Raw genomic sequence first — 26,808 nt, forward strand, 5'->3', positions numbered from 1 at the left:
TTGAGGTAAAATCATTGAGAATTAGCTCCAAAGAGTCCCAAACTCTTTGACCCTTTAACCCCCCCCCCCCCCCCTTCCCCCCCGTGTGTCTCCGAGCGAGGTCTAACCTTCAGAGGGGTCCAGGCGTCGGGCGCGGCGGCCATGTTTGGAGTTGTTGTGGACAAACATGTTGTCTGACACCGAGAGCACGTGGCCGTCCACGTTGACTGTAGTGGAGACCACCACCTGCACACACACACACACACACACACACATCAGGGTCACTTAGATCTGGATCAGCCTCAGAGGAACCCCTCATGGAGAAGTAAAGGTGTGTCTCTTACCTGGAACCTCCTCATGTCTCGCGGGTTTCCTGCATTTTTCAAACAGTTCTGATTGCACTTGAGGAAGAACTTGAGGAAGAATCTGCAGATAAAAACAGAAGAGACCGATGAGTGAGGAGGCACAGAGACACTGATCCAGGATCAGAGAGAAGGCTGCAGGTAAACGAAGTCGGGCTCAGTTTGGTTTTACAGGACGCTCAATTTAACTGAACACGAGTTATTTAGTTTAAATCACAGCTCATAAGATAATAAATGCACGTGTGACTCAGGTGTTGTAATAAAATGCACATCTCTCTTTGTGGCTGGTGAATAAATGAAGCACTCCTCTCTCTCTCTGAGTTTCAGTGCGACGGGTTCACGTCTCGTCTCTCAGCTGCAGATAAAAATTATCATTCAGCAGCGGCGTCCTGATGAAGACAGTCCAACACTTCCTGCAGACTTATGGCGTCTCATTAGGAACCGCCATTTTCACACACCCCCCCCCCCCCCGTTCTCCCGCTTTGATTTACGGCCAGTTTTCGCGGCAGCAGAGGAGTATTGATTGGGAATGGATATCAATGAGGACGGGCGGCAATAAGCCGCAGCTTTTGGAGGAGGACACCGGGGGGGTCGGAATGGATGGCCACCTTAATGCTTCTCCCACTGCCTTGTAATCTGTGCACATCCATCTTCTTCTCGGACCATAAGCCCCCCCCCCCCCCCTCTCCTTCCTGTTCTGACGGAGCGCTTCCTTTTTAATTGCCACATTATCACAATAATAATCCGGGCAGTTAACAAGCGGCAAGGTCGCAGACAGACATGTCACATTAACCAGGAGATAACCTCAGCAGAATACCCACAACCCATCTCCTCCACCGCCTGCTGCAGCAAGGCATGCTGGGAGTGAGGAGGGGGGGGGGGGGGGGATATTAATGGTGGCATGAGGTCGGCATCGATTTCCACCTTAATAAGACAGAAACAATATCTTTAAAAACTCACACGGGAGCTCAGCCAGCGTTCACTTTCACTCTTTAGACACAGAATCCCTTAAATTCACCTGAAACCAGTTAATTTATGGATTGCTAAATATTAAAGTGGATGTTTGTGGCCTTTTTGCTTTAGAGGTTTTCAAATAGTTAAATTAAAACAACTTTAGGTTACCAATTCATTTGGACCTTTAATTAAGGGGTTTTAAGATCCCCTTTTTAAGGATTATCAGGTGTGTTCAGGTGTTTTATGTGAAAAATGTGTTCACTTTAAACACCTTAAAATCTCTTAAACCACGAATAAAACCCATTAAAACGCCTCTTTATGTATTAAAATCTATAACTAAAACCCCATTTTAAGGTAATATTAAATGAGGAATTAGGGGTTTCCTGTATTTAGAAATAGTACATTCAAAGGTTTTTCTATTTATTTATTATGGATTGAATTATTGAAGTGCTTTTAGGGGTTACCTCCTTTCTTATTTAATACATTCATTTATTTTTTATTAATTGAAATATAGAGGTTCATTTAAGGTAGAAATTAAGGGGCCGCTGTAGTTTAGGTTTTTATTTGAACCTATAAAACTTCTTAATCTCTTTAGAAAACTCGTTAAATGTATTTCTACAGTGTTGAATAAACAATAGTGAGATTAATCTGCCATCTTTCAGTAAACTACGACTAAAGACTAAAGAAGAGTCTTCAGGTTTAAATCTTGACTTATTGATCAACAGACGAAGACTTTTCTTCAGAGTGAAAAATGAAAACCGGCTGCACGGACGGATTCCAGCGCTCGTCATAATGTGGGTGAAACGACCCTTTAAAGAGACACAGAGAGGTGTTGTGTGTGTGTGTGTGTGTGTGTGTGTGTGTGTGTGTGTGTATCGACTGAAAGCTGATCTGCTGCTCTGGAGGCTCTAATGCCCTTTATGGCAGTGAACAGAATAATATGGAGCTCCATTCAGATGATACCGAGTCCTTCAGAGAGCTGATATGGATCAATACGGATTGAATTAAAACGCAGCTGGAGACAAGACCAGAGGCTCACACACACACACACACACACACACACAGAAATACACACAACAAGCTGCTCTGACTGTACACACACACACACACACTGATACACACACACACACACTGATACACACATACACACAAACAATGATACACGTGAAAGGAGCTGCTCAGAGACACAAATATACACAGAAACACACAAAACATACATATGTAGACAGAAATGCATGAATATACACACTTATATACACAAATACACACAGAAACACATATATACAAATACACATTTACACATATATACATAGATGCATGTATATACACACAAATGCACACACATGTACTGTATATATACAAATATACACACAAAGACACACATTCATACACAGACACACACATATTCACATAAATACACACAGAAATAAACACTGAACACACACACACACGGAGAAACATATACACAAACAGTGTTACACACTGAGACACATTTTCAGACCAATACCAACAAAAAAACACATTCACCCAAATACACACACATACACACAATAACAATACAGACTCACACAGATTGACATGAATACACACACTGGTGTAGACACACTGACAACAACACAAATAAACAAGAGCTGACATCAACACACAATAATACACACACACACACACACTCTAACACGTATTAATGTGTGTATCTCTGCATGTGTGTGTTTTCAGTGAAAGTCTAAATCATCACTCTCATTGACTGTTTACGAGGACACACAGTGAACCAGAGTCTCCATCACAAACGCATCAGGACATGATGAAGAGGAGCTCCTCCTCCTCCTCCTCCTCTTCTTCTTCTCTGGCTCTTTAAGCAGGTAGAGGTAATGAGGGAGCGTCTGCCGGTGTAAGCTGTCACCTCATTACAGCCATTAATTACAGGAGGACGGAGGGAGCAGCTCTGAAGTCACCGCTGGAGTCTCAGCCTCAGTTCTCTCTTAAATGTAAACGGTGTTTACGACACGGTTTGGTGTGGAGGAACTCCACCACGTCAAACACGCCCTCCAGCTACTTTTGGACGTGTTTTGTACAAAAGTATCGTCATTTATCGTCCATGTTGGACGCTGCAGCTTCTTTCTAATTTGTATCAATGAAGGCAGAAAACATTTATATTATGTTTTAGTTATATTTGTTTTCCCTGAATACATTTGATGAGCAGCTTTATGGTCAGTAGAAGTGTTGTGTTTTTGTACCACAAGCTGTCTCTTGGTTAACGTAGAGGAAAGGTTTTCATTGAATATTATTTAAGTAAATATGTACTTTGTCCTGCTTTAAGTCACTTTTGTCTTTTAAATGTTTACACAGGACGGCCATCTTTGCTGAATAAATGATGATGCTTTATTTACTAAAAGAAGATATTCTCGTTCTTATGGAATCTTATTTGATATCTAGTGAAAAGTTACTGCTCATATTTCGTGTGTTTTCATACAAAAGTCCAGCAACACGTGTCAATTTATGGTCATAACATGCATACAATCTTTTCAAAATAAAGGTCTGTCTTCACAGGAAACTACTTAGTTAGTTAAGTTTAGACAACTAAACTACTTAGTTAGGTTGAAACAATTAAACTACTTAGTTAGGTTGAGACAACTAAACTACTTAGTTAGGTTGAAACAACTAAACTACTTAGTTAGGTTGAAACAACTAAACTACTTAGTTAGGTTGAGACAACTAAACTACTTAGTTAGGTTGAGACGACTAAACTACTTAGTTAGGTTGAGACGACTAAACTACTTAGTTAGGTTGAGACAACTAAACTACTTAGTTAGGTTGAGACAACTAAACTACTTAGTTAGGTTGAGACAACTAAACTACTTAGTTAGGTTGAGACAACTAAACTACTTAGTTAGGTTGAGACGACTAAACTACGAATGCTGTCTGAGACCAGCCTGGATATATAAAACAGTGTAATCCTGTTATCGTGTGTTTCTTCATGTGCTGTCATGTATGAAAACCCCCTCAAATGAACCCTGTAAGCAAACTACTTGATGACAGCTGAGTGTCCAGATGGAGGAGATGTAAACGCTCTCTGTAAATCACATCAGTTTGACTGCGTTTAAACCTGAGCGGACGACGCAAACTGTCAAACACCTGAGCTTCACCGGGCGGGTTTGTGACGAGAGGAGACGACGTTTACGATCAGCTCGTCGCCTTTTCATTCAGAACGGAGGAACATAACGGAGGCTGCTGGGATTGTTCCAGTGGAGCAGATTTAAAGCTCATTTCACTTCACATCGGGGGGGGGGGGGGGGGGGGGGGTTTGAGTGTTGGGGGGGGGGGGGGGGTCTGACTTCAGCGTTTTTAAACCGGCCACTTCCAAATGATGTCACCCCTCCGACCACACCCCAGTGCACTATGGGAAGCAATTACGACGGGCTCAGATTACAAGGCCCTGATGAACACACACACTTCATATGAACACACACACACACACACTTTGAAGGCCAAAACACACACACACACACACACACACACACACACACACACACACACCCTCCCCGGAGTCTCTCACTTATTACGTTAGAAAGAAAAAAGAAGCAGAAAAAAGAAAATCAATATTTCAGCAGGAGTATTTTTAAAAGCTGCCGCTCGCCCTCACAGTTTGATGCTCGCAGTGAGAAGCCACCGCGCCGCCGCCGCCAGTTTACCACCTGACCGCCCGGCGAGCCCGGGACCAGCACGCCACCGCCGCCACCACCACCGCCATCGACTCATCTCACGGACTTGACAAACTGAAACGAAGCACAAAAGCAAGCGTGGCCGAGCTGAGGACCGACCGCCGAGCTAAACAGCGATCCGTCCTGGTTAACCCGCTAACCGCCTCGCCGTCGCATCTCATTTGTTCCCGGCTAACGAACAAAAAGAAACAAAAGCAAAGAGAGAGAGAGAAAAGAGCTCGCAGGCAGTTTGTGCTACAGAAAAAAAAACATCAGAAGAAGAAGGAGGGGAAGGCGTCGCCTCATTAGAAGGTCGAGTAAAGTCTAATATTGACTCTGCCGTGTTGTTGAAACGCCCTCTTCAAATAATTACTGAGGAATTCAGATGATGCTCCTCTGCTGCTAATTAGGATATGAAACAAGAGCAGCTTCATGCCCATTACCATTACATGATGATTCACTGGCCTCCGCACCACAGAGTGTGTGTGTGTGTGTGTGCGTCTGGCCTTATTACAGCACATGAGCGAGCTGTGTGTGTGTGTGTGTGTGTGTGTGTGTGTGTGTGTGTGTGTGTGTGTGTGTGTAAAGATGAGGGCCCTCCTTGGCTCTGCTACAGGCCATCAATAATTCACAAGCCAAGATGGCAATTACAGGACCATGTACAATCAAACTAAATATTTGATGAGGCACTAAAACAGTCCCTGGAACAGATCTGCCTCTGTCTCTCTCCGTCTCTCTTTCTTTGCCTCACACACACACACACACACACACACACACACACACACACACACACACATAAACACAGCCTCTCTACTGTCTATTGTCACAACACATTAGGTCCTCGGTCCCTTATTCCCCAGACTTTGTCTTGACACGCAAAAGCAGTTTATTCTGCTAAAAGAGCCTCGCGCAATTCATTTGTTCCGTCTGAAATATTGAGTGCCACCGTTATGCATTCGGGGGAGTTTTTTTGCGGATCGCCGGTGCCCCGCCTCCTCTTTTTGATTTTTGTCGTTTGCAAATAATGCGACAAGTGACGAGGACAAACAAGCAAAGAGGAAGAGGAGGAGGAGGAGGAGGAGGAGGAGGAGCATCGCATTAAATATCTGAAACTAATCAATCTGAATCGATTGCAATAAAAAAAAAAGGAGATGCTTACACCCTCCTCCTCCTCCTCCTCCTCCTCCTCCTCCTCTTCTGTGACCGGAGGGAAATTCTTCTGCATTAAAAATAATGTGACACAAAATCCATCGCTTAAAAAAGGAAGAAGTGGAGAACGTGATGACTCCATAGCGCGATCGATCGCTGACGACGAAGACTCAAAGAAGGAGTTTGTCTGCAGGGAGGAGCGTTTGAGCCGGTAATCGTTTGACATCATTTTATTATTAAGTCTTCTTCTTTGTTGGTAAGTGTTTAAGAGACGCGCTTCACCTGTCAATCTGAGGCTGGTTTTGACCTCCGTGACAGGAAGTAGATGAAGTTCTTCTCCTTTTGAGTGATGACGGATTATTTAGTATTTCTGCTCTCATGACTCTCATCATCACATTCGTGTTTGTGACTTTCTGTGTGTATGTCTTCATGTGTTTCATTGTTGAACCGTGATGTTTAGGTTTCATGTTCTGCTGCTGTGGCGTGTGAATAATGATATAAATAAAGCATCTAATTAGGGGAACGAGACAGGGGAGCGTTCAGAGCCACAAACAGAAAAAAACGTTGCATAAAGTGTATCGGAGCCGACAGGAGCAGAGATGTTTGAACATGAAGGAGGCTGGAGGTCCTTCCTGTTTGTGTTCCGGTGTTTCCTGTTAGCTGGAGGTGAGACGGGGTGTGTGTGTGTGTGTGTGTGTGTGTGTGTGTGTGTGTGTGTGTGTGTGTGTGTGTGTGTAAAAACACATGCTGAGTTCCTGGAGCGCAGAGACGAACAGAACATCCCATAATTATTTCATACTGCTTTTTTGGTTGAGTAAAGCAGTTTTCCTTTACAACACACGCACACACACGCACACGCACACACATACACACACACACACACACACACACACACACACACACACACACTAAACTCGGGTTACTCCTCAACTGTATTTTGGCAGGGTTGTCATGACGATCAGCAGTATTTTTCTCCTCGATCGAAAAGTCATCCGTGTGACGCAACGCTGCAGCCGGTGAGTGTGTGTACGTGTGTGTGTGTATGTGTGTGTGTATGTGTGTGTGTGTGTGTGTGTGTGTGTCTGTGTGACATCATGACTTAAAAATTAGGTGGAAATCGGAGTAAAATTCAAAATTTAAGGGAAAAAACATCCGAGCGCACGTCTTCCATTAAAAACAAACACTGGACTGTTCGGCCAATCAGACGCTTGGAAACTCACACACACACACACACACGCACACGCACACACACACACACACACACACACACACACACACACACACACACACACATCTTAAAGCACAAGCTGACTTTGTAAAACTCAAACTGAGATGGACTACATGAGTGCAACACAAACTACACCAGTTGCCCCAGTATGCTGTCTGTCACCACACAGCAGGGGTCCCCAGGCTGTCCCCCACCACCCAGACTAGCTGCAGCCCCCGGGGGATCATGGGAGTTGTAGTGTATGTTGTGCGGTATATGTGGACAGCTTGACAGCATATTGTCAACCAGAGGGAGCGGCGAGCGAGCAGCTGCCACCAGATAAACTAAAACAGACGACCAAAACCGTGAGATATATGGGCCTGGAAACAGCCTGGAAACAGCCTGGAAACAGCCTGGAAACAACCTGGAAACAGCCTGGAAACAACCTGATAAAGCTGTGTAGTAACAACCTGGTAAAGTAGTTGAAGACAGCATTGTAAAGCAGTCTAGAAAGAACCTGGAAACAGACGGGATATAACCTGGAACAATCAGGTACAGCAGTCATGAAACAGCCTGGAAACAGTCCGCTCACTCCGGGGCACGAGACATGGCCCCGCAGCACTAAATTACTAAAATTACTCTGCAGCCACATATACACATACTACCTGCAATTTGTCCTATTTAAAAATGCAAATATAATTGGTGGCTCCCACACTGCAGTTCAGAAAACTCCAGGCAGCCTTGCAGGGAGTTCCAGGGGCAAAAAATGTTAATATTAATATTAGAAGTCCACTCAGCAGAAATGATCCCGATTTAAAGACGCGTAAGAGTTTCTGTTTAACGGACTGCAGGACTCTCAGCATCTTTTATCTGCACCAACACACTTCACATGAACCGAACTGCACAAAGAGAGACCGTTTCAAGGTGCACACTGTTGTTTCTACACTTTATTTAGAGTTTTCCCTCTGAAAGCAGATTGTGGTTAAAGAAAAGATTCATAAAAAACAACAGCTGAAGTCTTCACAGCTCTCTGGGCCAGAGAGTCGACGTGAGTCTGTTTGGGGTCAGACGTCACGTATTGTACATTACCAGGAAATAGTCAGGCCCTTAAAAACATCATGTCATTCCAGCTTTTATTTTCTCGCTGTGAACCAAAAACTTTTTGTTGTTCACAAATCTCTTCTACTAAACACACAGCTGGACTTCGTGTCCAATAATCACTTTTTTTTTTCTGTGTTTTTTTTCGGGGGATCGACGGCACAACTCCAGGTTTGTGTCTAAATCCTGCAGAAACACCTGATATCACCGGCTTCCTCTTTCCAGTTCCTGGTGTTGAACTGAAGGATTTATTTATCTCTCTGGACGGAGAAGAATCCTTCAACTTCTAGTCTGATGAAATCCTCCTAAAACCCAGCAGATAAAACTCCAAACAGCCTGGAGCCAGAAGGAGAAACTGGACCATTTCTTTCCTGAAAAGTTGACATCAGGGAGACGTGAGGTCTGGTATGAATTTCATCACGGCTCGAGCGGTTTGTGGCTCAAAGGCACGTCGGCGGGCTACAGAAGCAAGCGCCGGTGTTAAAGCCTCCGAAATTAAGGTCAGACCTCCAAATATCAAAGATCAACTTATTAAAATAAGATCCGAACACACAGAGAGAAGCGAGGCAGCTCTTTGGGGAGAACGCAAGAGTTCGTGACCCGTTAACTCCTCTCTGACCTGGAAGTCCCAGAGTACTTCCTTCAGCTCGCTGTCAGGACTCTGAGCTAACAAACAAGTGTGTCCACAACACAGCCGACGTCTTTGAATAAGCAGATAGACGAGCGAGTCAGAGCTCCAGAGACGCAAGAACCACGGAGCGGAGACATCCTGAGCAACTGATTCTATTGATTTATATCTCGAATATTAAGGTTTGCATTATTTTAACTTTACAGAAACTACAGAACTAAATCAAGTAGAGTTCAAGGTGTGGTGTAGTACCACAAATACTTATATTACTGCTACTACCACTACTGTGACTACTAGTACTACACACACTTCATTACTACTTAAACTGCTAGTACTGCTCCTGTTAAAGCCCACTATAGCACCACAATGGCCACTACTTCTACTACTGCAGTACTACTACTACTACTACTACTACTGCTACTGCAGCCACCACCACTACTACTAGGCTACTAGTACTACTGCTACTACAGCCACCACCACTACTACTAGTACTACTACTGTTTTTGTCCGATGTTTAGTTTCTTTCAGACAGAAGTTGACGTAGAAGCGTCTCAATAACAGAACAGAGAAAACAGATAACGGTGACGGTGTTGTTTCCTATAACATGAACTATGAAGCAGCCCGTCTGTGACCTCTGACCCTGAGTAAGTGTCAGTAATGGTTCCTCTCAGCACTTCTACCTCATTTATAAGAAACATCCTCCTCTCCACTATGATTCATTTAACACACTGCTCACGGCTGCCTGAGCAGTAAATTCTTAATATGTACAACATGATTAAATTATTGCTCCACATTCAAACCAAGATGGACGCTAACGATTTTAATTAATGTTTTACATGTGAAATATGTTTTCTTTAGCATTCGCTTCCATCAGAGAAGACGTCCTGTACTTAAAGGGCCAGTCCCGTGTTTCTACCAGTTTTTAGCTATTTTAAGTACAAATTGTGTCAAATCTGACTACCTACTAGTACTACCACGAATACTTATACTACTGTGTTTACTGACATTGCTATCAATACTACTGCCACTACACATCCTACTTCTGTGACTACTACTAGTACTACTGCTCACTGTAGTAGTATTTCTGCCTCTACTATTACTTATTTATAATACTTCAACTAATACTACTACTAATACTACTGTCACTACCACAACTACTGCTCCTACAACTACTAATAATAATACTTTTGCTACTTCTGCCCCAACTTCTACTACTACTACTACTACTACGACTGCTACAACCTCTACTAGTATTTCTGCCTCCAATACTACAAATGTAACTACTACTACTCCTTTCTATTACTAGTACTACCATTTAAACAACGTGAGAGCAACGTGGTGATAAATATAGTACAGTAACTGCTACAACCTCCATCAGTACTTCTAATACCATAAAGGTATGTACATCTAAAGTACTACTGCTAAAACTACTACTAATACTACTGTATTACTACCACAACTGCTGCCCCTACAACTACTACTACTACTACAGCATCTCTGCAAACCCAACTAGTATTTCTGCCCATAATACTACTTTAACAACCACTATAGTACTTTATTGTACTAGTACTGCCAGTTGAACAACGTGAGAGCAACATAGTATTGTACTCGCTACAAACTCCGTCAGTACTTGTGAGCCCTGTGAGGCAGCCAGGAGTACTGCAGTAGTGGTAGTATTAGTACCGTCTGTGTTGTGTGATCAGACGTAGAGCAGCAGCAACATTCATCGCTCACTTATCGGCCCGACTAATGTTTCTCCCGCCGCTGCATTGCTATGCGGAGCAGGCGTCAGTCGGCTCGCTGAGCTTTTTAATTAAGTGTGTGACTGCTGACGGTTGAACGTCCGGCGTTATTGAAGCAAAATTAAAGGAGAAAACGTGGTGATTTGAATAATGGCCCGGGGCCTGCCTCCCAACCATTTCATTTCAATATCTCTTCATGCCACTTTAACCTTTTCCTGCTGCCGCCGCGTCGACTCGCCAACTGAAGGAAGATAAAATGTCGCTGAGTGTCACCTGAACAGGAAACTTCAATAATTACAAACGCGGAGAGGAGACGCAGCGTTTCTCCTTCTGTTGTTTTTCTGACTGTCTGAGGAGCTTCGGCTGCTGTTTCTTAAAGGAGCATTCCGCTGTTTCTGCATTAATACAAATCATTCACACGTTTCATAAAACATCCATCAGTTTCTACTTTCATCTCCTTCCCTTAAAGGAGCCATGTATGGAAGTCAATGCCTGCCAATAATAAAAGAAAAACATTTCTAATGTCATTTAAATTGTATTTACTATTTGTGTCATTAAATAAGATTTAGATTTTATTCTAATTATACTGTACTTAAAAAAGGCGGATTCTTCTTTTTCTATTCAGACATAGTTTTTATTTTAAGAATAACAAAATGCATAACTGCCAAAATAGCAATAAATAAATAAATACAGCTTCATCCACCAATACGTTTGTGATTTTGTTCTGAATGTGCAACATGCAACTTAAACTTGAATATTTATATTGGAATCATAATTATGTTCAGATTTTTGCTTGTTGTCGATCATAAAAACAGTGAAACATTTAAAAAAGTCTCGTGAGAAGGTACAAAGATCTTCATCAGTTACTTCTTATTGATTTGGTTGTTTTGTATCTCTTTTGGAAGCAAAGTACAGTTGGATGGCGCTTTGGTTGTTTGTTTTTGTTTGTTTGTTGTTCTTTTGGGATGTTGAAGATCCAATAAATACATCTGTTTAAAAAGTCTAGTTTTGGCAGTAACTATATATGTTTTTACTCAGACATACGTCCTACGCACATGAACATGAAATGTAATTTACAGTTTGGTTTGATTGTTTTATTTTAATATGATGTTATTTCTGATTTACAGCATTAAAGTATTAGTGAAGTCTTTATTCTTTACTTACTTCAAAGAGTTTCTCTGTATTGTCTTCGTGCTACTGGTCCATCCGTCTGCACGAATATAACTAACTACACTTATAAACTTTCGTTCACACGTTGCAATCATTAACTTTCTTTGAGCATCGTTTGCTTTAATGATTTTACTTTTTGTTGAGTTTTTTTAATTGCTCTGAAAATCCTGTTTTGGGGGATTTGATTGACTTGAACACGACGTGTTAGTAGAGATGGAGGTAATTGAAGTACAAGTACTGTTAAGTCATAGCGGTGGTGGTAATAATATTGTTTGAATATAGAGGAAGTGTATTGAATCTCCACACACACACACACACACACACACACACACACACACACACACACACACACACACACACATAGTGCTGATTGGTTGCTGATAAAGAGGAGGAATAATGATGCAATCATTACAAAGTAAATGTAATTTACTTTCCTTTGAAGTCGGCGTCAACACCAAACCACGTCGGACGGTGCAGCCATATTAAACACACACACACACATACACACACACACACACACACATATATATAACCAAAAGAACGAGGAAAAGAAAAAACGACACCTAATTGGCACAAACAGCTCGGAGAAAACATGTTTTCCTGCTGAATCTCCGCTGCAGATTCTAAAGCGCTCGCTGCTCTCCTCCATCTGTTTGGCGAGCGGCTCCACTCGGCTGCGCTGGGACCAGCGGTCAGCAGCAAGGTGAAGCCAGCCGCACCATCTGGCCTGACCTTGGACCAACGAGGGGGCTTTTTGAATATCTGAGGCCGGGACAGGAACCCCCCCCCCTCCCCCCCATCCTGCTAAATGAACAGGATCTGTGTGCTGGTTCAAGTCTTTCATCAGGTTTTTAAAGAGTTTGTTTCAGAGCACATATGAGGCGGCTTTCGTCCTGTTATAATATTAATAATAACTTTATTTAAAAACAGAGTTTACAAAGTGCTTTGACAGAACGTTACTAGTATTTCTGCCTCTAATACTAGTTATGATACTTCAACCGTTGAAATATTGAGATTATAAAGTCAGTACATCCTGCAGGCTTGGTGTTACATATATATATATTTAGTGCTGGGCAAGTTAACGTGTTATTATCGCATTAACGCTGACAATTATTTTATCGCGCGTTAACGCAGTTTCTTTTTTATTAAGCAACATTTTTAACACCAGGACCGACCAGCCGGCAGCGAGCGGTTAACAGCTGTTTGTGTGGCGTCTCTTCAATCTCTTCCTGTTTCCTTCACCTACACTCCCCTGGGTCCTAAGTCCCTCCATGTACAGCTTCTTATCACCCTCTATGTACCAACGTACATTTATAACAAATACCACACATATTACGGTAATCAGCGTTGCATAGTGTCTGACCAAAATACCAAAAAAAGCAAAAAAGAAATGATTAATTTAAATTATTTTTTTTGAGTTTTTAAAGTGTTTTTGTTTTTAAATATGTATAATAAGCATATCATTTAGTTATCACTACTGAGAATTTAACAAACATTAAAAAAAACAGCGGCTGAATATCTATGATCAGAATCATTATAACTGTGTTATAACTGCTGCTGTGCAAAGAGAATACTGCTGTTAAAAAGAACCTGATGTGTTTAAAGTGTTTACAAACCAAATGTTGTTGACCTTTTGTTCATATAGCAGCACTTTATAATAAAAGTGCGCAATAAACTACTTTTGAATTCATTATTGAATTTTGCGCATAACAATGTGATTAATCGCGATTAACAATTGTAATTGTTGCCCAGCAACATATGTATCGTGATATATATATATATTAGGGGTGGGAAAAAATCGATTCAGCATAGTATCGCGATATTTTGCGTGGCGATATTGTATCGATACATGGAAGTCAAGTATCGATCTTTTATTATATAAACTATAAACTTTTTGGTACTAGAAAAATAAAATCAATTGCTTTTTCAGTCCACTAGATGGCGCTGAGTTGTTTTCTGGTGAGGTCAGCAGAGCTCCCAGGTCAGCGTGATTGGTAAGAAGTTGGTCAAAACAAAGAGAGACATCGGAGAAAGAAATCAGAAATGCGCCGTCGACGTTTGAATCAGACGGCTGGACTTATTTTGGATTTTCTTTTAACAAGAAAGGCCGTCGCGGCGTTTTTTCACCGACACAGCCGTGCCCAAGCTCTACAGAGAAGTGCAGCTTAAAGTGGAGGAGTCTTTGAGTTCAGCAGTAAGAGCTGCATTAACTTGCGATGCGTTGACATCAAGCGCAGTGGATTCCTATGTGACTATAACAGCACAACATCTCACAGAGGACTGGCGACTGATGTCTCTCGTTCTCCAAACTAGAGCAGCACACTAAGTCACACCGGGGCAAACACGACAGACCTGCTGCTAAATGCAGCATTAGAAAACCTGGTGGTTGTAACCGACAACGCTTCTAACATGGGCGTTGCCGTTCAGTTAGCGGGATTCCTGCATGTGAAGTGTTTCGCTCACACGCTCAATCTGGCCTCACTACGAGCGTTAAATCTGCCCACAGCAGCCAGACTCATGGGGAGAGTGCAGCGCATAACTGTCTCTCTGCCCTCCACGTCCACGCATCGCAAGTTATACTGAGTTATATAACTCTTATATCGTACTTATAGAAGTTATAGACACGTTTGCATTCAGTTAAGTTGGGCTATGTCGACTGTAATACAAACAGTTCAGTCGGTCATGTGCAACATTTATGAGTGTTGGTCAGTCTGTCTGCTTGACAATCACATTTATGCTGCAATAAAAATGATTGAAGTGAGATGAACAGACTGAAAACTTTATCTTATTAGATAAAACATGTTGACACAGTTTTCCTTTGGGGACATAATTTGCAGTTGAAAAAAGGTAATAAATCGCAATATATGTTATCGCAATACTCAGCATATCGCAGTATCGTGATAATATCGTATCGTGACCTAAGTATCGTGATAATATCGTGACATAAGCATCGTGATAATATCGTAGCGTGACCTAAGTATCGTGATAATATCGTATCGTGACATAAGTATCGTGACAATATCGTATCGTGACATAAGTATTGTGATAATATCGTATCGTGACATAAGTATTGTGATAATATCGTATTGTGACCTAAGTATCGTGATAATATCGTATCGTGACATAAGTATTGTGATAATATCGTATCGTGACATAAGTATCGTGATAATATCGTACCGTGACCTAAGTATCGTGATAATATCGTATTGTGATAATATCGTATCGTGACCTAAGTATCATGATAATATCGTATCGTGACCTAAGTATCGTGATAATATCGTATCGTGACCTAAGTATCGTGATAATATCGTATCGTGACCTAAGTATCGTAATATCGTATCGCGGGATCTCTGGTGATTCCCACCCCTAATATAAATATATATATATTAAAGTAAGTTTCTCCTGCTTTGCTAAAGTCGATATTTTGTACTTCCTCTACCTTTAACTGAACCCTCAACGGGACGTTTCCTCCACAAAAGTTGCAGCAGAAAAACGAAAAGATGAAGAACCCTCCGTCTAATCTGACCTCAGCTATAACAATACAGTCAATCTGAATTTATATCTCGTTTTATTTATTTATATTATTCCTCCACCCAGGGGAGAAAGAGAGAGAGAGAGGGAGGGAGAGAGAGAGAGGGAGCGAGAGAGAGAGAGACTGATCTCCATCTTTTCATATTTCCAGCCAGCTGTAAGTGGATTACTGATGAAATCATTCACAGCTAATGGCATCCAGACGGCCGAGAGACACTGAGACAGAGAGAGAGAGAGAGAGAGAGAGAGAGAGAGAGAGAGAGAGAGAGAGAGAGAGACACTGAGAGACAGAGAGAGAGAGAGAGGGGCCCTGTTCCCACCTGGTGTTAACAAGCTTCTTGGCATCAAGTCTCATTGAGATCCTGAGACCACATTCTGAGGTGGTCCGGGTCGCTTACGGCCTCGAGTTCGGCGATTTTGCCGTCGCCATGTTGTTGTTTTTTGTCAACAGTGAACAGGAAGTGACCATATCTGGACTGAGGAGGAGTGACGTAGAGACGACGTATACGTCTCTGGTAGAGACCTGTCAATCACTGTGTAGCCCCGCCCCTAAAGCATCCCCTGCTTTATGGTCTGTTTGACTCTAAATGGACCATCATGTACTAAATGAACATCATGCTGTACTGTGTAGCTGAACAAAAGAGAACTGAGATCCTGATATTTCCCAGGAAGTTTCTACAAAATCTGCTTCGTTTTCCCGGAAAAAAAAAAGAAAACACCCGAGGGATTCGGACTCTTCGCATGTGTGTGTGTGTGTGTGTGTGTGTGTGTGTTCACATACTGAAGACTCATGTGAACTACACCTCATCCAAACCTCAACAAAGCTTCCAAGGAACTGTCAAAATACTAAAGTCTAACCCTGACAAGCTGTTGTTGCAGTGAGTTACATATTTATATATATATATATATATATATAAATATATACACATGTGTATATATATATATTTATATAAATGTAAAATGTATTGGATTTTATCATCACGTCCGTCCACTAAACATTCAGAGTGAAACACACGGTGGTGCGTTCACTGAACCCTCGTGTTGCTGCTGTGGCTCATTAACACATCTGGCTGCAGGTTTAACTAAAAACTAACTCAAATAAACTGGGTCTGTTGTGGATTTGTCACTAAAACTGGTCCTCGTGAGTCTGAGGAAGAAAAGCTGTACGAAGAACCAGCAGCAGATATTTTAACTAATGTGGAATAATGACGTAGAAACGTTATTAACAGCAGCTGATAATAAATGACGTGATGTTCTGTTTTAATGTCTTTTAAATATTAATATACGTTGGTGTTCACAGAGGAAACAGAGAGACGCTCATGAGACTGAGTCTTTAATCATCCACATAAATCAACCATCTATAATCCATAAGAAATTATCCTGAAGGACACACACACACACACACACACCTGTACAGGCATGAGCACACACACACATAATGTACTTGTACACACATGTACACACTCACAGAAACACAAAACGGGTTTCTTGTGTGTTTATGTTTAGTGTTTAAATTAAGTTTCTCTTTGTTATTATTAATGTACTGTATACACACACACACACACACACACACACACACACACACACACACAGAGTGGTCCTGAGGCATTACAGACCATAATAGTCTGGTCTCTTTGATACAAACAGACTTCAATCAATGAGGTGCACTTTATTACAAATATTATTAATATTCATAAGAGAGAGGAGAGGAAGCAAGGAGAGGAGAGGAGACTAGGAGAGGAGACACGTAGGACTGGAGACAAGGAGCGGAGACAAGGATAGGAGGACAGGAGACTAGATGAGACATGAAGCAAGGAGAGGAGAGGAGTCAGGGACAGGAGAGGAAACAAGGAGAGAAGGATAAGAGATAAGGAGAGGGGAGGAGAGGAGACAAGGAGAGAAGGACAAGAGAAAAGGACAGTAGACAAGGAGGAGAGGAAGAGAAGAGAGTAAACAAGGAGAGGAGGCGGGGAGACAAGGAGCTGAAACAAGGAGAGGATACAAGGAGAGGAGACATGGAGAGCAGGACAAGAAACAAAGGGAGGAGATGAGAGAAGGAGACATCAAGAGCACACAAAGAGAAGAGGAGAGGAGACAAGGAGAGGGGGAGAGGAGAGGAAATAAGGAGAAGAAACAAGGAGAGGAGGTAGGATGTGACACAACAAACAGTCGGAGTGGAAACAAGGCATCATGGGAAATGAAGGCTGTGTTTCTGTTAACACACTGCGGGTGCTTCACTTCCTGTTTCCCCCCAACATCCTGGTTCCTAATTTTAATTCGGTGTCACACACACACACACACAATGCTGACATCACAGTGACATCACAGTGACCCCCCCCCCCCCCCCTCTCTCTTTGACCGTGTCACCTGATCACCAGATCCTGCAGGTCCTCGCTCCGGCTCTCTTTTCTCCTGCGATCCGGCGGCGCCCCTAAACGCCTCATCAACATGTTTAATCAAATTAGCAGGCAGCCAAAAAAATTGACGCTTTTCATTAATTATACAGGATAATTCTAATTGCAAATTCAAATGTATTCCCTCCGAACAGAAGGTGTTCAGTAATATTTCAGAGAATTTGCATATTAAATGGGGGTCGCTCTGCATTATGTATGCTAATGTATGCGCATTGTCTTTATTTTTAACTTGCGGGCCATATGCGCGGCTGCCTGGCTGAGCAGGTGAAAACAGTCCTGAGTGTTTAATTTTGTTGAACAAACGCCACGAGGACGCTTGTCAAGTGGAGAACGCGCCGCGTGTCAATCCTTCATTTTTCACTTCCTGTCCTCGGCTTTGATTCCGGTTCTGTGGAGGTGAAAGTGTTGCTGCTGCAGCTTCCTGTTGGTTTGTGTTTTCGTGTGTTTTTGTTGTTTTCACGGCTCTTTTGGATGCCAGCCGTCACCAGTGACACTGCACCGTCAGCACAAACAGAGGGCAGGAGTGTTACACAGCGTGAATCAAGCGCACCTCGACCACCGTGCCACCTGCACACAGCCGCACACGCACACACACACGCACACACACACGCACACACACACACTGCAAACACACACTACCAATGCTGCAGTCAGGTATGGAAGCCAAATACTAACAAGAAAAATAGCTGAAACGAGGAATTTTAAATGATGAAAACACTCATAGAAAGTCTAGATTTCTTTATTTTTCCTAGTTTCATATTTTAAGTAAAAAGTCAATATTGTAACTTTAAAAATCTGAATTTTGGCATGTTTGTCATCTTTTATGGGCATTATGTCCGGATTTGAAGTAAGAAAAGTCAAGTTTTATGAGATATGAAGTCAAATGTGGGACTTTTTGAAGTTAGGAACAACGACCGTTCATCAGAATTAAAAGTCATTATTCTGGCTTTTTGTAATCGTATATGAGTCAAACTTAAGAGAAACGAGTCAAAGTCACTGATCTTTAATGTCAAAGATATTTTTCATTTTTCAAGTCACAACTTTGAGACATTTGAGTGAATTATGTCCAGATGGTATATTAAGTATATATGATATATTAAGTACAACTTTTAACATTTTCAGTCAGAATAATTACTTTTCACGTCACAATTATGAGATAAAAAAGTAAGAATCATAAGAAGTAATGAGAGAACTACGAGTCCCTAAAATAAATGAGTAATTATCAGGTCGCATCAACTTTTTGACTCAAAGTGAAATGTAAGTATTTAAAATATTAAATTAACACGAGAACCACGAAGTAAACATTTTGACTAAAACACGAGTATTTCTTCTTTTATTCTCCATTTCCTGTCTTCTCCTCAACATGTCTGACTGAGACGAGGGAGGAAGGGGGGAGGAAAGGAGGAAGGGAGGAGGGGGTGAGGAGGGAGGGAGGGAGGGAGGAAAGGTGCACTGGAGGGGAAAAGACTACAAAGCCGATTTGTAGCCTTTGAGATAATAAACGTCATTAAATGTGTAGGCCTGCTTCTTGTTCTGCGGATCGCTTTAAAGACAATAGAAGGTTTGTTTTAAATGTTGGAGGAGCTGCCTGATGAAAAGCCCCAAACTCCACCGGTGGAGCGGCCGCTCGCGCCTTTATTTACCGTAGAATCATAGTTTCTGTTTGAAGTGAGAAGTCTCGTCAGACATTAGAGGGAACGAGCGCTGCAGAGCCTCCAGGTGAGAGGAGCAACGCTTCCCTCTTTAGCTCTCCTGCTGTCAGAACACACCGGAGGCCGGGACCTTGAACGCTTGATAAATAGTTTGGAAGAAAAACCTCCGCGGTGTTAACCGTCAAATCACATCTTCATCGAGAGGCTTCTTTAAAAACTTCCACGACTCCCCGACGGCGGCTCGTCAGGCCCACAAAGCTCCGGTTTGGCTCCTCGACGCACGACGACGCAGACCGACACTTTAACCCCCGAAAGCTGTTTGACGATGCTTTGTGAGGAGTTAACACGACGCTGGGGGGGGGGTGACGAAGAGGAGGAGGACGAAGGAGGGGGGGGGGGGCCTGAGGAAAAATAAAGATTAATTAAAAAGCAGCCGAGTGTGAGCGAGCACCATGACACGTTAGAGGACCGAGTCACTTTAATGAACTGAGATCACAGCTCCGCCTCCTCCTCAGAGACGCACTTTATTAGGCCCACACACACACACACACACACACACACACACACACACACACACACACACACACACACACTCAGCTGGGCTTTTTAACTGCACACTTTTCTTGTACTTTTATGAACGACTCATCAGTCATAAACTAGAAGAATGAAGTGAAGAAAAGCTGAAGTTTGACCTTTAAGAAGTTAAAATAATCCAATAATCACACGAAGAAACATTCTGAATACGGATTCTGTCCTTCATCTAAACACACTGAAATCTATGAAGGAGAGACAGAGAGAGAGAGAGAGAGAGAGAGAAGAGAGAGAGACAGAGAGAGAGACAGAGAGAGAGAGAGAGAGAGAGAGAGAGAGAGAGAGAGACAGAGAGAGAGACAGAGAGAGAGAGAGAGAGACAGACCTGGACCAACCTGGACTCTGACTGGATGTGTCACATATTGAATTTAATTGTTTTAATATTTCATCTCATATTATAAACTTTCATCACTGTTTATTTTACACAGGTAGTTTTGTAGGTTTCATTAAGACGCCAACGGACCGAAAAGTAACAGAACTCTGAACGACCAATAAAGACAACACGGGGCCCCGGGGCCCCAAACAAGACGTGGAGCGCCTCAGCTGGTCTCTGTGGATTTGATTCATCTGAGAAGCCCAAAATGAACGAAGGCGGTTCAAACATTGTCACGTGATCCGTGTTTGTGCATTAGTCCGGTATAAAGATGTAGAATTTAACACGTTAATTGTGCTCAAATGGTAAATAAAGGACAGCTTGTATACTGTGTGTGTGTGTGTGTGTGTGTGTGTGTGTGTGTGTGTGTGTGTGTGTGTGTGTGTGTGTGTGTGTGTGTGTGTGGGAGGGGGGGGGTCTCGTATGGATCATGTGACTTCTTCTGAATGATGACTTCCAGTTTGTCAAATTAGCTGAGCAGCAGAAACACACTGAGTTACACAGTCAGATCCAATAAAAGGCTCCGGCTCATTAACTCTCTTTTATCTCTGTTTACACCCATCAACACCCCCCCCCCCCCCCCCCCCCCCCAATGAAATCCCATAATTCATTGCTGCTGTTACTGCAGCCAATAAAATCAGTCGATGAAGCTGAGCTGAAATAAAAACACTGATTACTGGACCAGACACTGTTTTGGTATTTTTAGTCACACGAGCAGAGCAATAATATGTATATAATATATAATATATATTATATAATATATATATTATATAATAATAATAACTTCAGCCTCACAGAGCCGAGAGGATGTAGTATTTTAGTGATTAGTATTTTGGAGTTCAAGTTGTTATATTTGTTTTTACAGGTGGCAATCTGAACCGTGAAGTCAGAGCTTCACGTGTTAAAGCTGCATTCTCTCTAGTGTCCACCAGGGGGCGACTCCTCTGGTTGTATAGAAGTCTATGAGAAAATGACTCTACTTCTCTCTTGATTTATTACCTCAGTAAACATTGTAAACATGAGTTTATGGTCTCAATCTCTAGTTTCAAGTCTTCTTCAATACAGCATGATGTTCATTTAGTAAATGATGGTCCATTTAGAGTCACACAGACCATAAAGCAGGGGATGCTTTAGGGGCGGGGCTACACGGTGATTGACAGCATGGTCTGGATCTTTCTCTTACAACTTTAACCCTTTCACTCTTAAAAGTCTGTTTTCATTGAAGTATATTGTAACATTTTGGTTGCCCAAAAATGTATTTTTCAGCATTTTACTTCTGGTTGTAAGAGAACAAGATGGCGACAACAAAGAACAGGGTTTTACAACAACAAAAAATAAGACACCGACGGCCATAAACATAGACCAAGAACCAAGATGGCTACTGCCCAAAACCAAGATGGCTACTGCCCAAAACCAAGATGGCAATGGCCAAAATGACAAACTCAAGGCTTCCAAACATTCCACAGACCAGCGGGTGACATCACGATGACTACGTCCACTTCTCACACACAGTCTGTGGATTTTCACAAAGGTTAATGAACTTTTCGTGCCCAGATTGTTGACTTTTTCTCTTCCACGCTGTCTAAAAGTCGATGTTATTTGTGGTGTTTTGTAGTATTTACAGATCGCGGCCGTGCAGAGGAAGCTGAACCCTCGCGCTCTCTGTTGACTCGTCGTCGCGTTAGAAACAAACAGTGAGAGCTGCTGCTGACGGTTTGTGTAGCGGGTCAAGAGGTCAGGAGATGTGGGCTGTGGGATTGGACACGCGGTGCAACATCTGTACTCAGCTGGAAGAAACGAGGTTTCCCAAGAGAAACTCCCATCATCCACTTCCTCTCCTCCACCCACTCCATCTCTCTCTCTCTCTAAATAGAAAACACATGTCGCTCTATCGCCGACCGGAAGCTGCACATCACGGATCGTAAAGTTGGTGGAAGCTGCAAACCTCCGAGGATCAATCACACGTCGTCACATGAGTTAAACGCTGAAGGTTCATGTTTACGGACCCAGAAACACCGAGAGACTCCACAAGTAGCTGTTAGCATTAATGCTACCGCGTAATACCACCATGTCAGCAATTTAACCTTCACTTTCAGACACAACACCAGAAACCAAAGCACCGCTTCACTGCAATACTGCTCAGCAGAGTGCTAAGCTAAGCTAAGCTAACCAGCTAACAGAGTGACATCAATCTGACTCATGTCGTTCCTGAAATGTTGAACTGTTCCTTAGGTTAACTAATAAATATCAACAGGAAAAATTGCTTATATTAAGACATATACTTATTGTGTTACAAGTTGTATGAAATGTTATGTTTAAATATGCAAATGAGGCATTATGTAACGGTGACTTTTGGTTGAATTCTATGAGTTAAGAAGATGTGTAAAAATGGACCAGTGTGTGAAAAAGGATGATTTTGCCTGTAAGCACCTCCACCTGTTACACGGAGTAAAAAGATAAATATGTCGTCGTGTGTTGGAGCAAAAAGCAGCGACAGAAGGAACCCAAGTGGACTCTTGAACCGGAGAACCTGCAGCAGGTTTTGCATCCAGCTGCAGGTCGATGAAAAACCAGAGCGGGTGAAGCCAAGGTCACCTCACCAATCTGCACACCCCCCCCCCCCCCCCGAGAGAAACAGCTGGGGGGGAAACCAAGAGTGTGCAGAAGTAGTTCTTTTACATTCTGTAATGTTGTCGTTATGTTTTAAATATGTAACACAAACTGTTGGTGTAATTACATGATCAGGTTTGTTTCTTCTTCTTTGTTTTAGCATGAAGACGATCTGAGAAACAGAAACGCTCGCATGGTTTCCCCCGGCCTGGGGGGGGGGGTTTGGGACGTCCCGGGGGGAGTTCGAGGGCTGACAAATGTTGTGAAGTGATTTGTGACACGAAGCAGAGAGCTTGTGAACGCAGCTTGAGTCCGTCCCGCTCAGAGAGGAGCTGAAGTGGATCCTCACTTGAGTTGTTTAGACGACGGAGGAAGAAGTGATGGGAGAGGGGGGAGGAGGGGGGGGCTTACTGTAAAATATAAAATAAATAAAAAAGAGCAGCATGGCAACAAATATCCTCCTTCTTCAGGACTGAGAGCGTCACACGGAGCAGATTTTAAAGTGTAAAGTACGTATGGATGACATCAGGTCACGTGTGATGCATGATGGGAAAGAGATTCCCATGAAACCAGAGACGACGACGGTTAAACATCTCGACCACGAGAACGTCGGTCTGAGGAGGAAACTGATCAATTCAACCAAAGAGTGTTTGAGTCACATTCCACCGAACGAGAGACTTCGTTCTTCAGCTCGCTGACGGTCGTCAGCACGGATTTAAAGAGTGAAAGAGGCTGCAGACAGACAGGTGAGAGGGAGACAGGTGAGAGACACACAGGTAGGTGAAAGGGAGACAGGCACTCAGGTGAGACACAGAAGGACCTGTGAGAGATAAAGAGACAGACAGGTAGGTGATCAGTCCCCAGTCGGCAAAAAACACTTCATTACCATCAACAGACAGGTCGACACAGTGGTGAGTGTGTGAGTGTGTGTGTGTGTGTGTGTGTGTGTGTGTGTGACTGACTGACAGGTGCAGAGAGCTAACAGTGTGAGTGCATTAATTAATGACTGACGGCTAAACAGCCACAGCAGTAATAACAGTTAAGCCTGCTGGAGCTCGGGGGGCCACACCGACACCGATCGATGGATCAATGCTTGTACTCTCACACACACACACACACACAGTCCATCATTCTCACTTCCTATACGCACACCTTCACACACACACACACCTGCTCTCAGAACTAGGTGGCCCGGCGCCCCCGGCTCCGCTCGATGTTTTAACGGACACGGAGCCTCCAGAGGAGCGAGGAGCGGAGCGCCGAGACTCACTTTGTCTCCATCGCTCACTCACGTTTGTTTTGTGTGTTTTTTTTCCCAGCATCCTCTAGCAGGGTGAGCTCCGTGAGCTAATTAAAAGGGCGACGGAGCGGCGGGAGGATCTAGGGGTCTTTGATTGGAGCATCAGGTTTGGTTTTGACAGGTCGGATTAGCGAGGCGCGATTAGGAAGACGGTCCACGTACAAAACCCTAAGCCCTGCTGTAAAGCCCGGGGAGGGAAACGCCGTGCATGCTGGGAGAGAAAACAGAGGAGGACACCACCCCCCCACCCCCGCCACACCCCCCACGCCTGCTTCTCCACCCCCCCCCCTGTAACCCGTCCCATCTACGTCCACACACAGAGGACCGCTCACTGGATCTTATTTACAGCTTCTGTTACTCTACGCGTCTTTAATCTTTATCTCAATAAAGTTTTGTAAACATGGATGTTTATATTAAAGGACGGTTTGTAACCGTGTGTTGCATGTTTATTGTAGTACAATGTGCTTTGTCCTGTGTACTTTGTGTATTTGTACATCGTCTCCTTCAGCGTCCGTGTTTTTGTTTCCTGCCCAGCGACTCCAGATGTAAATTAGCATTTTTTGCTTTTGTTTAATGTTCATTAAGGCGCTCTGTGCAAATAAATGGATGAATAAAATAAATAAATATAATAAAAGCTAACATTGTCTGCAGACGGAATAAAACACATTTTATGTCAAATTTGTTTTATATCACAAAATCAAATTAACAAGGACAATAAACTCTGAGTGTGACTCATGATGCGTTCACTGACTAACATTCAGAGCCTTTGAGTCAAAGTTTGTGTTTCACTGATTTTACAGGAGAACAAACTATAAATAAATGTTTGAATCCTTCTGGGAATCTTTTAAGTTGCAAACATGTTTGTTTTCATGGTGAACATCATATCTGAACACATCTGCCTTTGCTCTGCATTTTAGAAAGTAAAAACATTTTCTCTCTTATTTATCGTATTATTATATATTTAATTGGTTTTAAATCTTTGAGAGAAGAGACTCTGTCCTCTCATTTTATCTGACGATGTAACTAAATAGAGAAACGACGTCTTCGGTTTGTGAGAATCAACAGAAACGACAGAATAACTTGAACAGAAACACACATATTCGTATTAAAGGTCCGTATCTCCTCAGCTTCTGCTCAACAGTATATTCTTCGGTCAGCGTGGTTTAAAATTCACCAGCAGGACGGTTGGATCCTATAAAAAGCCGCTCATGTGTGTGAAGTGGACGTGTCCCCTCCTGCTTGCCGTACTTCCAGCTGTGAAGGAGCCTTTAGTGTCCAGCTGCTGGACGTCTGCACGGTTTATCACCGGGAGAGGAAGACGAGGGGCCGAGGTTAACGAACAATAGAAAGAGGGAAGGAAAGAAGGAAGGAAGGATGGAGGGAGGGAGGAAGAGGAGGAGGGTTTATGGGGGAGAGGGGAGTTTTGGCAGAGCGGAGTCTTCGCTCGGCTGGCGGCGGCGGCGTGAAGCGGACTCAGGGGCGTCCTTACTGAGCCGCCGTTAGGCGTTAAATGAACACCTGGCCACCGAGTCTCAGGCCGGGACGCTGGGTAGTGATGAAGAGGAGGAGGAGGAGGAGGAGGAGGAGGAGGAGGAGGAGGAGGAAGAGGTGGTGGTTTTAGTTTAGTCTGCAGATGGGGAGGGATCAGCTACACAGGAGGCTCCTGATGGTCAATGTAGGAATCTTCATAAACTAATAGTGTGTGTGTGTGTGTGTGTGTGTGTGTGTGTGTGTGTGTGTGTGTGTGTGTGTGTGTGTGTGTGACATCCTGAGCATCCTGAATCTGACCACGCCCAGATCAACCTGTGAGACCCGGGAACCAGTAATCCACCATCATGGCTCGAGGGTTCCAGTCCCACAACGTGAACAAAGCTCACATTGACACAGAATGACTTCAATATTAGCTCAAAATGTTCTTTCATGAGTCAAACTACCAAAACAACTTGCCATCGTAGATTCCTAACCACAAAATCAGTTTGTATGTAATCCACGTAATTATGAACCAGGAAGTATGAAGACGGAGTGAAACAGGAAGTCAACGTTGATTTATACGTTACGTCACTTCCACAGTTAGTTCATAAGAGTGAAGCCAAAGCTTCATGTGTTAAAGCTGCATTCTCTCTAATGTCCACCAGGGGGCGGCTCCTCTGGTTGTATAGAAGTCTATGAGAAAATGACTCTACTTCTCTCTTGATTTATTACCTCAGTAAACATTGTAAACATGAGTTTATGGTCTCAATCTCTAGTTTCAACAGTGAAACCAAACTCTACTGTACTTTCATTCAACATGGCCGCTGTTCACCAGCTCACTTTCTATTTGTGTTTCAAGACTTAAAGAAGCTGCAAAATG

At 43.0% G+C, this 26,808-nt stretch overlaps 1 protein-coding gene across 1 annotated transcript in view; it reads right to left on the minus strand.

Moving 5' to 3' along the window:
• The window catches only part of LOC306702467 (transcription factor COE3), a gene marked incomplete at its 5' end in the record, with an annotated part of 125,591 nt that overhangs the window by 43,872 nt on the left and 54,911 nt on the right, over window positions 1-26,808 (minus strand). The window contains 2 exons of the mRNA XM_079168099.1: window positions 108-225; window positions 324-405. Of these exons, the coding sequence (XP_079024225.1) occupies window positions 108-225; window positions 324-405 (200 nt within the window). The remainder of the gene's footprint in view (window positions 1-107; window positions 226-323; window positions 406-26,808) is intronic.

This window comes from Pholis gunnellus (assembly GCF_910591455.1).
Source record: "Pholis gunnellus genome assembly, chromosome: 10".
NCBI lineage: Eukaryota > Metazoa > Chordata > Actinopteri > Perciformes > Pholidae > Pholis > Pholis gunnellus.